This window comes from Microtus oregoni, unplaced genomic scaffold (assembly GCF_018167655.1).
Source record: "Microtus oregoni isolate MIOR12 unplaced genomic scaffold, Mior012 000005F_ref0000423, whole genome shotgun sequence".
NCBI classification, from domain to species: Eukaryota; Metazoa; Chordata; class Mammalia; order Rodentia; family Cricetidae; genus Microtus; species Microtus oregoni.
The window spans coordinates 63,440,430-63,459,349 of NW_024543064.1; the positions used below are offsets into that span (position 1 = coordinate 63,440,430).

Here is an 18,920-nt window from a genome sequence, read left to right on the forward strand (position 1 = left end):
ACTTATTCCTGATTTAATAAAATACTTCAATGTTCCCCCACACACACACCCCATTTTGCTTAATGGGGTTCCTTAATTTTGGTTCCTGGGCTATAGCATATTGTCTTTATTCTGTTGAGATGTATTCCTTCTATTTCTAATCAATTTTGACTTTTTGATAATAGTCATCTTGAAAGTTGTAAGGAATGGGTCATTATGGTGCTGTTTTTATTAATCCCCTGATTAGTGACACTGAACAATTTTTCATACATTTATTAGCCACAGTATGTGTTCTCTGGGAAAATGTCCATTCAGGGGTTTTTGGACATTATTAAATTGGGTCACCAGGTTTTTGCTACACAGTTCTATGAGTTTCTTGTGTATTTTGAACATTAATATCTTATCATATACAGGTTTGTAAATTTCTTTCCCATTGCACACATTGCCTTTTCATTTTGATGATAGGTTTTCTTTGCAGAAATTTTTTAAAAATTTATTTATTTTATAATTCAGCATTTGTGTCGTCTCAGGGTAACAAGAAAGATGAGGGGACAAAGTCCTCCCTAGAAGGAGTCTACCTAATAAATGCAAGAAATGTTAGAATTTCACTTTCAGAATGTTACAACCTCTAGTGAAAGATGCTAGTTCTAAATAACTATGACCAATGGATTCTAAACACATTTAGGTAATATACCTAACGGAATGCTTTATGATGGATGAATCCGGGCTACAATACCTGAACATAATGAAGAATCTTACCACTAAAAGAGAGACCACTACGGAGAAACCCTGTCTTGAAAAATCCAAAAAAAAACAAAACAAAGAGAGACCAAATTTTTGAGACAGGATCTCGTGTATCTCTAGCTGGCCTTGAACACAATAAGTAGCCAAAGATGACCTCAAACCGCTAATTCTCCTGTGTCCAACTCCTGGGTGCCTGTGCCACCCAACGGGATTTATATGGTACTAGATACAGAACTTGAAGCTTTGTACTTGCTAGGCAAGCAATCTACCAAAAGCTACCCAAAATACACCTGCTCTCATTGAAAATCATTTCAAGTATTCATCACAGCACAGAGACAGACACAAGAAGGCTGTAGAAGAACAACGGTCTCAGGAATCAGCCACATGTTAGTTATATAACAACTGTGTGCAGGGGTGGAGGGAAGAGATGAGAGTAGATATGATTAAAATATATCAAAGAGCAATTTTTTAAAAAGATATATTACATATATATATATATATATATATATATATAGAGAGAGAGAGAGAGAGAGAGAGAGAGAGAGTGTTTAGATGCAAGTATGTATGTATGCATGCATGTATGTGCGCCAGGTGTGTGCCTGGGAAGGTCAGAAGGGGATTCAGATCCTGGAACTGGAGTTACAGGCAGCTGTGAGTTGCCATGCAGGTGCTGGGAACTGAACTCAGGTCCTCTTCAAGAGCAGTAAATGCTCTTAACCATTGTATCATCTCTCCAGCCCCTAGGAATCTTTTTCTTTAATAAAGTCCCAAGTATTTATTTTTACTGTTGTTGTCTATGATTTTGGTACATTCTCAAAACGTAACTACCTGAACTAATATCAAAGAGCTTTACTCCTTTTTTTACTACAACTTTTCTTCTAGGAGTTTTAAATTTTAATGTATGAAAACCTTTTGAGTTGGTTTTGCCTATGGCATAAGATAAAGGTCCATTTTATTCTTTATTCTTTTTACATGTTTGTATTTGTGGGTGCTTAAGCATGTGGAGGCTCAGGGATCCATTTGCTTCTGTCTCCCCAGTGCTATGATTACAAGTTGTTGGGATGCCTTGTCCAGCCTACATACCAGGGGAAGGAGCTTGGTCCTGTCCCAACTTGATGTGGTTATGCCCATTGCAGGTCTGACCCTTTCTGAATGGAGACATAGGAGGAAAGGATGGGGAGGGGGTAGGTGGAATGCTAGGATAGAGGGAACAGGAGGAGAGGTGGGAGAGTAAACGGTGATCAGTATGTAAAATAAATGAAAAAATTAATTAATAACAAAACAAGTATGTATATGCAAGCCCAAGTGTTTTATGTGGGAAAGAAGATCAAACTTGGGGTCTCAGCTCTAAATTTATTCTTTTGCATGTATGAATTCAAAATAAATATTTAAGCTATGATTCTGACAACTCCACGTTTAACAAGTAAAGAGAAGATTTACCAATATGAGAAGACTCAGGACTACATAAGTTTTCCTCTTCAATTCAAATACATACATATACACAATAACATGTTAAAATATATTTGAGTGCTAACCTATTTCAGGAAACGTAAGGCATCTGTGGAATCACGAAGGAAATGACTTTTGTATGGAGTTTTAGGCCAAATGATTTACTGCACCTCCCTTAATCCTTAAGTTGCATATTCATTGCTCTATTTTCCTCTAACTACTGTCACTTAAATTGTCATGGAGAATAGGGCAAATCAGGGTCAGTTTATATAAGCGCCATCAATCTGAAGAACTTCATCAGTCTTTATTTCAAGGCATTATGCAAAGAAAACTGACATTAAAAGAGCCTTAACTGACAGCAAATGAAATCAATCAGCAAATCACTAAGCCATAATAAACTCACTCAATTTGCAGATAACCCTTCCCGCTCAGGTCTTCACCTAGGCAGTCCATCAAACAGGAAGATAACATGAATAGCAATTCTGGCTGTAGCACTTGAAAGTTCAAGTGCTCACAGGCTCCAGTCTCTTAATAATAAGCCACAAAAGGTGATAGCTAGCAAGGTTACGCTTGTGCTTAAAACTGGCTTCAAAAATGAGAAAAGAGAGAAAAGATCAAGTTTAGGATTTAGCTTTTGCCTTTTTGCATTAATGACAATAATTGCATCCTACATCACTTTTTCTATTGGGGCCACCTACAACTGAAAAGTGTAACATAAAAAAATCTGTACTCTTTGTTTTGTCGCTTTTCTTTTTTGATAAGTGCCTATCAAATATTTTACACATAGACAAATATCGCCATACTTTCACAGAGTTGGAATGTGAAGTCCAAACAAAAAATGTAAATAATGCAATCACAGCAACAAAAGGGGTTTAAAGGAAAATACAAAAAGAGTAATAATGGCTGAAAAATCTCCTAATTAAGACAGAAGTGTATGGTGAGCATCCTCCACCTCCACCTTGGCAATGATTTTAAATGTACACTGGAACAAAACACTGCAATTCTTAGCATTTTATTCTTCTGAAGGCAGATGTACACATCCTCCATCAAAAACTGGTAAGAGTCAAATCACTAAAATATTCCTCAATGCACTTAGGTCAGTATTCCTGATCTTCACAGCCCACTCCAACAAAGCCGCTGCTCACACAGCCCTTCCTGATGTGGAAAACACCTTCACATGCACATCGTCTCATTGACCTTCGCCCAGTCCTGTGAGCCAAAGCAAGACAGCTCCATCGCCCTTCCAGAGGTGGGAGTGGATGGTCAGGGATGCTGATGGACGTCAGCCCGTTGTTCTGATTCCCTACAAGTTCTCTCTAATACCTTGATGCCTTCCTCATTAGAAACGCAACAATTTTATCCTTTCCAAATGTCACTGTTAAGAAGCTACCGTCCTAATTAACAAGATGTTTTAGCACATTCGGTGATGAACAGAAACCTGCAGCCTCACAGCTTCCAACTTCTGCAGAGTTGGTTTGTTTGCTTACATCTGGCAAGAGCATCTTAATCATAGCTAGATTCCAATGTATCTTATACCTGACCCAGGAACATGAACCAAATATTAAGAAAAACTATTTCAAATGTGCCATATGCTCCTCACAGTCATCCCAAAATGCACCATGGGACTCCATTTCACAGAAGAAAACACTGATGTTCTGGAAGAGGGAAGCGCTAAGAGCTCTGGGAAATGGTGACTGTGGGATCAAAGCCCAGTTGCACTGTTGGCACCCAGAGAATGATACTCCATGTTTATTCTTTCCAAATAAGAATGAAGCTGTGTCCCATGGGAAGGACAGTAGGTATACAAATGAAAATCCCTGCTACCTGCAACCTGTGTTCAGAAGGAAGGCTTGAGTCAGCTCCACAGCGGAGTCACACAGCCTCTTCAAATTCCCTTTAATACCGACTCTACCAAGGCTTTACTTCCTTCCTAAGGATGTCTTCCTCAAAAAATAAAATTGAAAAATTAGGAAGATTACTTTGTAAATCATACCCATTTAAAAGTTAGTTTAGTGTTAGCTCAGGCCACTGATACCCCACTGTTGCCACGGACGACACAATTCAGTGTGCGCATGCCCAGCAAGCATGGGCCTGGGAGAGTCTGCAGAACTGCCACAGAAGCTTCTACAGTTCCATTCTCTACCCTCATGTGTCACTTCTTTTCCTTCCAGAAGGAGAGAGGGGTGGGGGTGGTCACACTTCTGACCCAAACAACAACACATACAGTGAGATGTGAAATATCGCATGCATTAAATATTTCTTAAAGCACAAACTTAGCAGCTTTTACCAGACAGTTTCTGGCTATGGTGTCCAAGACAACATTTCATCAATGGAGTTAAAGAAAAATACCTTATCATGACACATCATTTGAAATAAAACAGAAAAATTAAAGGAGAAAGGGTAGCATGTTGTCCTGTAAAACTGATACACCCCCCCCCAAAAAAAGATAACCATGTATTACTGGGTTAAAGACAGTACTTACAAAACAGTATGTATGGCCTAGTTATTATTTAAATATGGAAATACATTATAAATAAATAATACTTGCTTATGAGCTTGTAGTTACAGCTAAAAATAACAAGAAAGATATGCAAAGGTTAGCTCTGGCTGTCTGGATGCCAAATTTTAGATGATCTTAATTTCCTTTAAGACTCAGTGGGGGTATGATTTTTTTGTTGATTATGTACAGCTTTCATATCTTTTAAAAATACCCAATTTTTAATGTTAGCAAGTTTTCTGACAAGTTACATTTTTGAGACAAATGTCACCATATACCAAGGAAGACAATACTGTCATAATAATACACTATATGTTATAAAACTAATGAGCCAGAGTAATAACATTTTTAATCAGATATACTTTTACTTTAAAAAGTAATGCTTGTTATATTTAACAAGATTTTCACTCCAAGTGGCTCGTTTTCATGTTTAAAAAGATAATAGTTCTCTGAAAATTCATGTATGCGGATGGGATGACATGAAGAGGAAAATATCAAGATAGTACAGTCTTATAAATGAAATTGTCTAACATCTCTTAATTTCTAAGAATGCCAAAAATGTAGAAGTTTCTGGCAGAGCAATTAGAAGGCTGCAGCACTACGTGTTCCAAGAAAGCGTGTGGAAAAGTCTGCTACAGATGATTGCTGGTGCTTTTATTCTCAGACGGTTTAGGTACGGATACTATTTACTTCACCCTTTTTCAAATAAAAAGTTAAAATATTTCCTCCAGAAAATTATTTATAACTTATCAATAGCAATACAAAAATAGCTCAAAGAAATAGATAGATCTAATAACGACTATAAATGTAAAAATGATGGTACCCCAAAAGTCATGATTAGAGCATAGAACAAAAACAGTTAGCAAGGCTCACTGCATCCACAGGAAAGCCTGTGTTGTTTAAAGTCTTTGTAAGTAAGTGCTTTCAAATGAATGCTCTCTAATGAAGTTCTCTTAAACACATATTTATAAAATATACTACATTTCCAGAGGTATAGTTTATTATGCACCAAGTCTTAAAACACTTTGACTCAACAGATTGGAAGATTCTCAGAGAAGCATGCACAGCTGTGACAAAAGCCTAGCGTGGCTTTTGAAATCTTTTGCCCATGTGTACTTGAGCCCCCTCTGCTCAGAGCTCTCGGGCTGCAGTCAGGAACAAGGCTGTTCCCGACCTCTGGAAGCTGTCATGCGTGTGGAGCTCTGACAAAATCTCAGCATTTACAGCGTGTCTGTTCCTACCCTGTAGTTGGGCTGGATGAGCCATTTAACAGTCACACCAACGTTGAGCTGGGAACTGCTACTCTTGTTTTTGGAGAAGAAGAGGCTAAAATAGACAAGTCATATTTAGCTAATCCTCTTCTGGATTTCTACTTTCTACCTGAATGAAGTTGTATTTTATAGAAAAACCCTCGTTTCATTCTTTCTCCCTCTCTGTCATCTTAAAATACAAACACAATCCAGTGACCCATGCTTTGCAGAAAGTAAAGGGCCACAGTGAAGAGCAGAATGCCCTGCTTACCCCAGTCATTAGATGTCTGGTCTGTTGATATCTTACATCATCTCAGTGGATAGTTTAGTCCCTTGTAAAACAGAACCGATTGCTTCTGGGCATCAGGCTAGGACAGAGTAGTAAAAGTGAAACTGAATCGCAGACTCTGAGCGGGCCTGGAGGGTCTGCCGCACACAGCAAACACGTCACACGTGGGCTACTGCAGTGTTTACTGCCGAGCTGCATGCTAATGAATACAAATATTTATTGGTCACTTGTCAATATTTGCTAGATATTAACAGCATTACAGATCAAAATTACTTTAAAAACATACTTTGGATGTAAGATAAAAGTCAGGTACTATCTTTACATAGTCTGAGCAGCATGGCTTTCATTGCTAAGTCCTCTGTAGTCACACTGGCCATTTTAGTTAAAGCTTTGGTCTGGGCAGTTTAATTTTTCTTGGCATTACAGTGACAGCTTAAAAGGCTATTAATTGGAATATTAAAACACAGTTTTAAACTTGCCATAGGCACTTAGACAAGAGGTTTCACTGAGCACATGACCTCCCTGGAAAAGTAAACAGGAAGTTAAAGTGAGCTGTACTTGATAAAGTACTTAAACTTCTGAAGAAAGAATAAAGGAAAGGTCCCGAACTACCACCCTAGAAAGAGAACAGATAAAACCCGGGCAGCAGTGGAGTGAGCCCATTGTTCCCTCACTCTCTCAGGGCTTCCTCCTGCCACTCTACATCCACTGCCTCACTCACTGCTATCACCGGCCTGTAAAATGGGTATAATTCACTTTGAAAATAAGAGACACTGGGTAAAAGGCTAGCACTTCCACATTAGTACCTGAAGAACATACCTGTATTCTCACTCTTCCCTAGCAGTATTCACAAGTAAAGACATGGAGTCAACCCGAGGGTATATAACATACGAATGGATTAACAGTGTAGATATATACATGTTGGAATATTATTAATCAATATAAAGTAATATCTTGGCAATAATAATACCCATAAGTAGAAAGGATTAATGTTCTGGTGACACAAATGAACTTGAAGACCATTACAGTCAGTGAAGCAAGCTGGGCACAGACACCCAAAGCTCCAGGTTCTCATTCATGTGTGGACATTAATGAGATGCTTTCAGGGGAAGCTGAGAGGCTAGGAGGGCGGGTGCCAGAGTTCTGCGGCACAGTGCAGTGGGTGTGGTTTCGAGCCGTTTGCTATGTAGTTCCAAATTATAGAAGAAAGGATTCTGAACGCTCCCGACACCAATAATAGCGTCTAAAGTGAAGATGTGCCCTAACTCCCTCCATTTGATTGTCACCTACTGCTACATATTGCACATATGCATGGAAAATACTGTACTCCATAAACACACACAATTACTATGTGCCAATTAAAAAGTCCTAAATACTGAATTCCCAAAAATATGTAGCTACAATGAACATACACATTATCCTGTAGAAAGTTGAAAAGTATATTCTAAATTTTATTTGGCTATTGAATGGAAAGCTGTATCTGCAAACTTGTCTACAATATACAATAAACTATAACCGACACAAATGTATAATTAATATCTTCTAAATGGAATAAAAATATGTTTCCAAGGTTTACTATCATCACTTACACAGGCTGTTTAACCCCTCAGTGTCAGACTGGGCACTTTGGCTTCACAGTCACCTACTTTGAGACTTAAATTTGTTCTGTCATCTACCAGACTTGGATCTGAGGAGAACGGCCTGCTATGGTTGTTGTTCCCCACTTGTAAAATGAAGATACTGCCACTAGTCCGGCAGTCGCATTAGAAAACCGAATGGCTTGACAAGGTCTGGACAAGGAACTGTAACAGAAGCTGTCAGCAGCAGCATAAATTTTATTGTCTTCCCAACTTTCTAACTACCTGATATTAATAAATCACAATGTGTGCTGTGGATAGCATATGAAAACTTACCTGAGCATTTGGTATGTGGTAAACATGTACAACTGTTAGAAGAGTTAAACTATAAATTCCTTGCACTTCTTTTTGGCTATTCCTATATATCAGAACCATAGAGAATTAATGCTTTTACCCTCAAAATAGCATTCCTAGAATAAGTTTCCTTTAAATCAATAAGATCTAGTTCGGGGGAAATCTTTATTTGTAAATTTTGACAAGAACTAAGCCTGTGAGAGCAAATCAAGATAGCCAAATACAGAATTATTTTACATTTACTAAAAAAAAATTTCAGCTCATATTGTATTCAAGTCTAAATTTGTAAATATTTATAATCAAATTTAAAGCACACATTTAACCTTGTCCTAAATAATGGTAAAGCCTATAAAAAGTAGAAATGTTTTATGCCTAGTTATAAAATTATATTTTTAGATAAAGAAGCAACGGACATTTTTGTTTGCAGAGGATGACCTGGACTCTAATAACCAGTTAGATGCAAAAGTTAACACAGACCACACAAACCAATATTTGTCCAAAATTAAAACTAAACTTTTAAATGCTAATAGTGGGTTTAAAAAAGAAAACCATTTTGCTTTTAAATATATTGGGCAATCAAGAGAGCTGTTAATCTCCTTTGTAATATCAGGCTTCCTATAACTCACATAATACTGATAAGTATTTCCAAATGAAGGCTTTAGGCTCTAAAGGAAAAATAGAGCATGTGCTGAATTTTGTCTTTTCCAACTTACAATGTAACATAAACATTAAGGAATATGATCACAAAAATGCAATCATGCTAGAACAGGACAGCCACAACATTTGAAAATGAATGATTTTGACAATAAGTTCCTGAATTAAGTTTAAAGTTACCCAAGGTTTCAAGATTTGATATTTTGAGCTTTAATGAAATGGCCCGGTTTGTACACTGTAGTGCAATGCTCAATAAAGCTAAATATTAAAAGGTAAAGAACTCTTTAATGCAAAATACAGTCAGGCTCTAAATTTTTCTGATATTAAAAGGTGGATACATTTTAGAATTAGCATGGAATTTTTCCAGATATCTCTCCTGAAAATTTTTATGTGAAATAACTTATTTTAAAACAACAAAAGCAACAAATAGAGATCAGCTAGAAAAGACAGCAGCCTCATCTCTTACCATCTTCCACTGATAGGAAAGTGGTCCTTTAATATTGCACTTAGACATAAGCACATACTTTTCTTTGTGACATGCTTTTCTGCATTGTTTTAATAGGCCATTTGTGGCGTTAAAGAAATATGTTTTTATACTATATGATAGAAAACATTTATTTGCATCTCATCTAAATTATTCACAATAGTTTGAGGCTTTCATTCTCTTCCAATTTGTACAATTTATTTTTCTATACATTTCAGTAGCAAACAATGTTATTTAGACTCTGACCTGGCATGCTACAACCTCTGGCCCACCCTTGAGCCCCTCCATTGCAAAGGTCTCCAGGTGTAGTTTGGGTAGCTGCAGGGTGAAGTCATTCCTACTTGCTGCAGTCCGTGACAGCGAGATCTGATCTCTGACCTAAAGGGAAAAAAACAGCATCAATGGTAATTCCCCTTCAGACACATTAACTGGGATGAACTGGGTCCCCTTGAGCCCACTGAGTGGACTTGCATTGATCGCTGGACCTGAAATCCATGAATAAATTTAGGACTAATTGATTTTTCGTTGCAAATAAATCTCTAATTCAGAGTGCTGGGGGAGAATGTTAAGAAGAAAAAGCATCCTTCTGCTTGAAATGAAGAGGGAGAAGAGGCGCAGGAGCCTTCTGATCAAGACGCTTTGAATTATTCTTTCACCATTCCACTCAGAAGGGGGGGGTAACAAAATCAAAAGCAAGCTGCAATCCCCTACTATCACTTTCCTAAAAGCGTGTTTAGCTGATGTTAGATCATGTGTGTTATACACAATAGTTACTAGGTACTGGGTTTTAAAAGAAAAACTTCACTATGCATACTCTGGGATAAGAACAAACACACTCATCACAAAAGGATACTTAAAAATGCACAAGTAAGATGTTTCTTTAGCCCTCCCAGACTTACAAAATTGTAGGGCTTAATTAAACTTAAGTCTTAACAATAAACATATAGAAACCGGCTTGGTCACAAAACGTCTAAGTGAGATAACTGGAACCAAATCAGTAGCATTTGTACTGTAGTTTAACGATCCAGGAAGGTAAGGACACAGGCATGACCAGATGGAGTTCTAATTCAGAGGCCCCGCAGGCAGTTGATATCACACTGCCACCTTCTGGACAAACCAGCACACACATAACTAATACAAAGAAACCCCAGTATTTAGTCTTATGAATTCTACAGTCTAGTTTGCATTTCAGATAAAGTTCTCACTTTTAGTCAGTCAGCTGAGTAAGATAAGTTTTCATTATACAGACACATTTTCTACCTTTTGGTGTCCTTGGGTAGGTCTTTGAATGTTTTTTATTTGGTATCCTATATTTAACAAATACTATAAAACTACCTTACATGATTTGGGGAGACAGCTCAGCGGTTAAAGAGCTCCCCAGCATCCATGTAAAAACCAGGTATATGCTGGAGGTAGGGACAGGTGTGGTCCTAGGGTTCTCTGGCCACCCGGTTCAAACAATCCAGAGCTCCAGGATCAGTGAGAGATCCTATCCCAAAAAATGGGGGGGGGGGGGCGGTAGAGGAAGATACTGACATCAATCTCTGGCTTCCATACCCCTGTGTACACATGGGCACACACAAACATCTCAAAGATACCTCTCTCTATCACACACACACACACACACACACACACACACACGTACACACACACACACACACAATCTAAAGCCATATTACAGTTTTTTTATGTAGAAACATACATCAAATATGGTGTGAAGTATAAAAAATAAGGTTAACTGCCAAAACGAATACATTTATATATCTTATTTTATTTGAGCAGCCTCAGCTATAACATTGTAGTTCGTGTACTCTGTGTGTAGTTGGCACACAGAGGCTGAGGCAAGAGAATCACAAGTTTTGGGTCAGCCTGGGCTACATATCAAGATGAAGGTCAGTCTGGACTATACAGAGATAGCCTGATTCAATCAATCAATCAATGAAATAAATAAATTCTCCATTTTTCTATTCTACTTGGGCAACTTGTAAAACTGTTAGAATTATTTATTACCATATAAATCAGTTAGATGAGAAATACAAACATCTCACAGGCTGTCATATTCTGTAGGTTTTTTCTTAAACCAGAAAACATCCATAAACAGACAAAGACATCTTTAATTGTCCATGCTAATATATGGATGAAAATAAGAATCCTTGTTTCCCAAGCTAGTCCCGAGATTTTCTATCAGTGAGTGAATGTCCAAGGGAATGCTGCGAACACAGCAGGAGGGGTATGTCACACGGAAGAGTGGCTATTACATGCTCTCTGGAGTCCTAATTCTCAATGTGTGGTTTATCTCCAACAACAGTCTTCTGTCCTGATGAAAATGCACTGAACTTCCTTAGCAGGACAAAATAAACTACATTTTACAAACAGAGCTGCTCCAGGTTGTACATTTCTTCAGTATACACACTTTTTCCTCTTCCTTTTTTTGTCACCAGTGATCACTCAGATAAAAGAAAACATTAATGTGGATTAAGGTACTGAGAATTTATCAACATCAAACCACTAGTGTTTTGCCTTCTACCCTTCTGAACCATAGTCAATAGATCTAAATATTTTACTGCACCCTGGCCAATTCATTGTTTGATGTTTAAAAACTCACCCAGAATCAAAGAAAACTTATTAAATTTGAGCCCCCAAATGAGATACTATTAGCTTTGAAAGTCAAGTTTAACTGCGATATTGATGATTCTCTTTTTTCTGTGACAAAATTCACTAGGGAATTCCTAGATGTCAAAGTACAAAAGCAGATTGCTAATATGGGCAAAGAGGGGGAACCATGCAATGCAGGTGCAACCCAGTGCAGTGCGGGTAGGAGGTTATCTTTAACCCAAGTGGCATCGGACACTAGCCTGCGCCCATGAAGGCTTGGCATGCAGCGAGCAGAGAGCCGTATCTTACATTCACTAATAAAGCCTTTGGGCAGAAGCTGGGGCTCTTGGCATTTAAAATGTGGATACTTTCAGTTCCCAAGCTTGGCCTTTCAGGACTAAGCTCCACCATCCTGAGGGCCTACAAGCACTGTGCTATCATGCCCGGCCTGTTTTCATGTGAAATACTCCTAATTAGGCAAAAAGGACTCTGTTGAAAGTTGGCAGTGCTACTGAGAGACCCAGGACAAATCACAGATACCACATCACAAGTACTTCCACTAAAATTCTGAGAGATTTTCCTCCACTTGTAAATTATACAGGAACTTTGAAAGGTGTCTAAAAATGTTCTTCAAATAGCTGTAGGAAAAGTTTTTAGAGAAATCTTGAAAAAGGATTGTGTAGGATTTCTTTTATCTTAATGCATGAAGAGAGTGAAACCATCAAGCCGAGAGGGTATGGGTAACTGACACCAGGACAGGGCAGAGAACAGCAGTGCTGGAAAGGAGGTGTGTGAACAGCGGAGGGAGAAGACTCGGGGTGAGCTGGAAAGGAGGTGTGTGAACAGCGGAGGGAGAAGACTCGGGGTGAGAAGGAGAGGCTAGTGAGAACAGTCAGAGGCTGTGCAAACTTCCGGAGACACGGGGAACTGACTGAATGGCACAGAGGAATCTCAGGCCATGGCATCTGCTTTGGATCCTGTCCTGGAACTAGCTCTTGTAGACCATGCTGGCCTCAAACTCACAGAGATCCGCCTGCCTCTGCCTCCCGAGTGCTGGGATTAAAGGTGTGTGCCACCACTGCCCAGCTTGTTTTGTTTTGTTTTATTGGGTATTTTTAGTTTAAATTGATTTTCAAATTTTGTTTTTTGTTTGTTTTGTGGGGTTTCTTTTCAATAAGAGAAGGAACATGAAGTTTGGTGGGTAGGGAGGTAGGGGGATCTGGGAAGAGTTGGAAGAGAAATAATATGATCAAAATATACTGTATCAAAAAATTTAAAATAAAAATATATTAATTTTAAAAATAGTTTTGCAATAAGACACAGAAATGAAGACCATGAAACATCCTTCTTCTTCTCAGTGTACCACAATCATTCTCATTTCTCTCCCTTTGCTCACATTCTTCCTGGAGCCTTGTGTGTGTGCACAGACACGCAGAGCAATTATTCTGAAAGAAAAGTTACATATGTGCAAAACACCACACTATGATGTCTCAGAAGGTAAACAGCCCCCGACCCCACCCATTTAAGAGATCTTGGAAGTCCCTCAGCAGAGTCACTGTAGCATGGACTTTCACAGTTGGCAATCAGGAATGAGAAGCCAGTCTTGACCTGCAGCTTTCAAACGGCTGTCACAGGAAAGAGGCAAAGTCATCACCACAACCACCACCCTGGACTGCTACATCCCATCACAACCACCACACTGGACAGCTACATCACAACCACCACCCTGGACTGCTACATCCCATCACAACCACCACCCTGGACAGCTACATCCCATCACAACCACCACCCTGAACAGCTACATCCCATCACAACCACCACACTGGACAGCTACATCCCATCACAACCACCACACTGGACAGCTACATCCCATCACAACCACCACACTGGACAGCTACATCCCATCACAACCACCACCCTGGACAGCTACATCCCATCACAACCACCACCCTGGACAGCTACATCCCATCACAACCACCACCCTCGACAGCTACATCCCATCACAACCACCACCCTGGACTGCTACATCCCATCACAACCACCACCCTGGACAGCTACATCCCATCACAACCACCACACTGGACAGCTACATCCCAACTACAGATAGAAACAACTGATCTCCAGAATCAAGCCAGCAAGCTGGCTGCATCCCACTTAAAGATCTGAAAAACTGAACATTCAGATCAAATTATCAAGATGGAAAGTCAGGTGATTTAATCATTCATATTTTATACGGGCAAGAAAATCTTTAGGCTGCCATACAATGCTCCCACAAACAGATTACATTACCATGGCCTTAGGTTATTAAAAAAAAAACATAAAAACCCAAACTTGAGAACAGACAAATATGTTTACAAATTGTTAAAGTCCTCCAAAATGAAATTCTTTCTCAAAATAAATTGTTTCAATGAGACACAAACCATAGATTTCTCTAAACTGAAAGCCACTGAGCATGTGCACATGGCACTCTGCGCTGTCTTGGCCTTGGCTGTCAGGGTTCTAAATCTTTCCTATGCTGGTGTGCCATGTCCAGTCCTGTTAGTTCAAAATGACACTGAACAACGTGAATGACAACACACAGAAGGCTATATGGACAGGGTTGTCGATGTCAAGCTGGCTGTGCTAATACCTATGTGCCGTTTGACCTTCAGCTGTGAAACAGGATAAAAAAAATGAAGCTAGAGAGTTCAAAGATCACAATCAAGGTGTAGACAATCATTGATAAGACACTAATTACTGGCTTTTTAGAGACAAGTTTTAAAATACAATCAGTTCCATAAGGAAAAAAATGATCTCATAATCTTTCATTCCTTTTAATTCATTGGCAGACAAGTCAAAAGACAGTCATGCATCATAATATATCCTGGTCAACATATTAATGAAAAGATTATACAATCACATTTAAAGGCATAAAGCACGATTAATAAAAACTCAGAGAGAGAAAATGGGGTTCAACCTGAAGACCCAAAAAGCAAAACAGTCAGCCACTGGCTCTTAACTCAACCTCAGTCTGAAATGGTGATTCTGCTTTCAGGAATCTCATAAAGAGACTGAGACTGGGAGCTGTCTCCTCCCATTTTATAATCCTCTCCAGCATTTGGGATTAAAGACGAGCTCCACTGGGATTAAAGGCATGCAACGCCCACTTTCTATGGTAAATTAGTATGGCTACCGGGATTAAAGGTGTGTATTATTGCAGCCTGGTCTGTGAGGCTGGCCAGTGTGGCTGTTTTACTCTCTGAACTTCAGGCAAGCTTTACTTATTAAAATGTAAATGAAATATCACTACAAAGGCCTGGCTATGTGATGTCTTCTTCAGTTATATCTGGACTTGCTCCTTCTTATTCTCCAGCATTCTCTGAATAGAAGTGAGTGTCTTTTTACTTCAGCATAGTCAAGTTGGTCATTACCTATATGTCAGTTAGCACTTCTCTCTCATAATGTACACTAACCACTGACTTTCTCCAGTAGCTATTGACTAGGCAAGGTAAACACAGATGGTATTTTTAGCAATGAAATAAACAAAATAGATGGCAGTACCGTCAAGACTTATAGAGGAACGTGGAAATAGCTTTTGTTATGTTTAGAGACTGGACGATGGTAAAGTTTGACTCATTCAGCAAACATCTGTTAAGTACCAGGATAGCGATGGATGCTGAGGATATAGAAATCAGGAGACAGAATTTCATCCCTCAATGACTTCCAGCTCCAGTGGCATAATTAATCTCTCAGAGTGTGTTTTCTATCCTCTCATTTATCCACAATGGTGTGTTCTCCTGGCAGTTGCTATCCCACCTCCTTCTCTGCCAGAATATTATGCTAATCAATCTTAAACCTTTATCAAGCACTGATTTCCCCTAAGGTTCAAAAACACATGTCCTGCTGGTTATTCCACATTACCTTAAACTAAGTACTTCAAAAGTGAAACTCACTTTTCCTCTTAAAGGTGGAGACCTTCATGAAATGGCCCCCTCATCACACAGACCATCATTCCCAGACATTTTAATCCCAACGTGCCATTTCGCTAAGTTTTGCATCTTTTGTTGTGGCACCACATAGCCTGATCCTTGTCTATACAGCACTCATCTAGCCTAACAGCACAGCCTCCTAACAGAACTCTCTATTCAGATGCACAACTCTTAAAACTGACTCCATCAAGGCCTTTCTCTTACACTGTCCTTGCATGTGATATTAAACTGAAAATATCTGACTGTGTTCTATGAACTTACACTCTTATGTATTTTTTATTTTCTTCATGAAAATGAAGGAAGGACCCACCAACCAACTCACACATTAATTTCTAACAAACCTTCAGGTAAACCCTGGGTTTTCTTAGTAAGCCCTACATTTGAATAACTATGAATCTGCAAGGCCACATCTTGTAGATGTATATTTATCAATGAATGCTGGAATTATCTGTGCTTCACTGTTGACAGAGATGCCATGATGACTGAATTAAATGCAACAGATGGGCTCAAGAGAAGCTCAGAAGAAGAAAATATGAAAAAGAATGAAGATAACGTACAGGACTTATGGAACACTATGTGTGTGTGTGTGTGTGTGTGTGTGTGTGTGTGTGTGTGTACGCGTGCGCACATACATGTATGAGACAGAGAGAGATGTGGGGTCAACAAAGAGACTAGGGAGAAAAAGTGCCAGGAAAGTCTGAAACTTTGTTCGAAGATATAATAGTTAGAGACACTGATGATCATATTTGGTTGTATACCAGTATAAAATTATCAAAAACAAAAAAGAAATATTTTAAAGGTATAATGGTAGACAACTTCACAAGTCTATAGGAGGAAAGAGACATCCTGACCAAGGGAGGCAAACATCTGACAAAAAGGAGAGCAAATAAATCCACAACAAAGCACACTAAAACTAAACATCCAAAGTCAGAGAGAATGTTTGAAACACCAAGAGAAAGATGACTTATCATAAACAGAGAAATGTCTGTTAAGCTAGCAGCACATTCCTCACCCAGAACCTTGCAGGTTATGAGGAAGCAGAATAATATCTTCAAAATGCTAACCCAGAATATTGACAAAAATGTCATTTGAAAATCATAAATACACAAAGACCCCCCCATAAACAAAAGCTCAGGGAGTTTTCACACTTACTTACATACTAAACTTCACTTACAACAAGTGCTTTTAAAAGTTTTTCAAGTGGAAACAGAAGAAAACAGGCTAGAGAGATGGCTCAGCAGTTAAAGTCACTTGCTGTTTTAACAAACAATATGGGTTTGGTTCCCAGCACTCACACAGTGGCTCACAAATATTAGTAGGCATGCGCATGGTACATATACATACATGCAGGTAAAATACTCATGCATATAAAATAAAATAAGCAAATCTAAAAGAAAATTTTAGTTATTTTTAAAAGAACATTATAATAGCTCAGGAAAATATAAAGTTCACAAGCAAAAATATATATATAATCAAATAAAAAGCACCATATTTGATTCTAGTGTTATTAAATAAATAACTTTTAAATTGAATGTAAAAGATTAAAGAAAATTTCTTTAAAATAACTGTAACAAAGAAATGTTACTTAACTCCTAACATTAATAATATGAAATGGAGAATGTAAAATAAATGTATATAATTTTTGTATACAAATGAAGTTATCATTGGATTATAAGTATATATAAGTTCAATAGTAATCACAAACAAAATATCTGTGTTAATTTGATTGAGAATGGCCCTCATAAGCTCATGTTTGAATACTTGATCATCAGTTGGTGGAATAGTTTGAGAATAATCAGGAAGTACAGCCTTATTGGAGATGTGTCTCCGGGGATTGCCTTTGAAGTTTCAAAAGACTTGAGCCGTATGAGGCAGCCATTTCTGCCTCCTGCTTATGGTTCAAGACATGAGCTCTCAGCTGTTCATGCCACCATGTCTTTGCTCTGTCATCATGGACCAACCCTCTGGAACCATAGCCCAATTAAACACATTCTTTTATAAATTACCTAGGCCATTGTGTTTTATCACAACAATAGGAAAGTAACTAATACAACACCCACAAAAAATGTCCATAACAAAAAACAAAAACAAAGGAAAAGAACAAGAGAGGAAAAAAGAAATTAATTACTCACAAAAACAATTAACAACATAACAACAAATCTTTATCAGTAATTACTCCAAATGCAAATGAATTAAACTTCGCAATCAGTTATTAATTACACAACTTATACTATTTACAAGAGTCCCACTTTAGATTTAAGCTCATACACAGGGTAAACATGAAGAAATATTAAAAATTATACAAATGGTAAACAAATAATGTAAATAACTATACTGTATAAAATAGACTATAAGATGAATGTTCAAAAGAGATAACACAAAAAATAATATCAGTCTAATCATCCAAGATTATATGTATATGTATAAGCATGTATGTATATGTACATATACCTTTAATATCAAAGTAATTATAAAACAAACATTGACAAAGCTAAAAGAAAAATACCAATACAATAAGAGACTGCAATACTTCACTTACAACAGTTACCAAAGAAACAGCAAATAAGAACAGCACAATAGATAAACTGACCAAATAGACACAAGCATAACATTCCCAAACAACAGCAGAAACATATTCTTCTCAAATATATTATACTAAAAGAATAATTAACAGAATAAAAAAGCATTCTATGGCTTGTAAAAATATTTACAAACCTGAAATCTGTTAAGAAGCTAATTTCCAAAATACAAACAACTTGATGGCAAAAAAAAAAAAAAACCTACCTTAAGAGCTAATTTAGAAGTAAGCCAATGAGAAACACAGAGAGAACCAAGGACCAAGAGGTGAGTGACCATCCACCCAGCAGGACATCCCACTACTCTCTAGGCCCTCCATACTGGGGCAAACCCAGACCCCTCTCCCACCTGCCTTAGCTTCTTCTAGCCAGTCAGAAAGCCAGTTTCCTGTAGGTAGGCTGCTCCAACACCCTCACCTCATCCATCAGACTCTGCAAGCACAAATTCCACTCTGCCCACAAACCCTCCTATCACCCCTCCCTACTACAACCTCAGAGGAACAC

General features: G+C 38.2%; 1 protein-coding gene across 1 annotated transcript in view; it reads right to left on the reverse strand.

Moving 5' to 3' along the window:
* Nucleotides 1-18,920, reverse strand: part of Ccdc171 (coiled-coil domain containing 171) — a 341,586-nt gene that overhangs the window by 78,340 nt on the left and 244,326 nt on the right. The window contains exon 24 of the mRNA XM_041652374.1: nt 9,524-9,655. Within this exon, the coding sequence (XP_041508308.1) occupies nt 9,524-9,655 (132 nt within the window). The remainder of the gene's footprint in view (nt 1-9,523; nt 9,656-18,920) is intronic.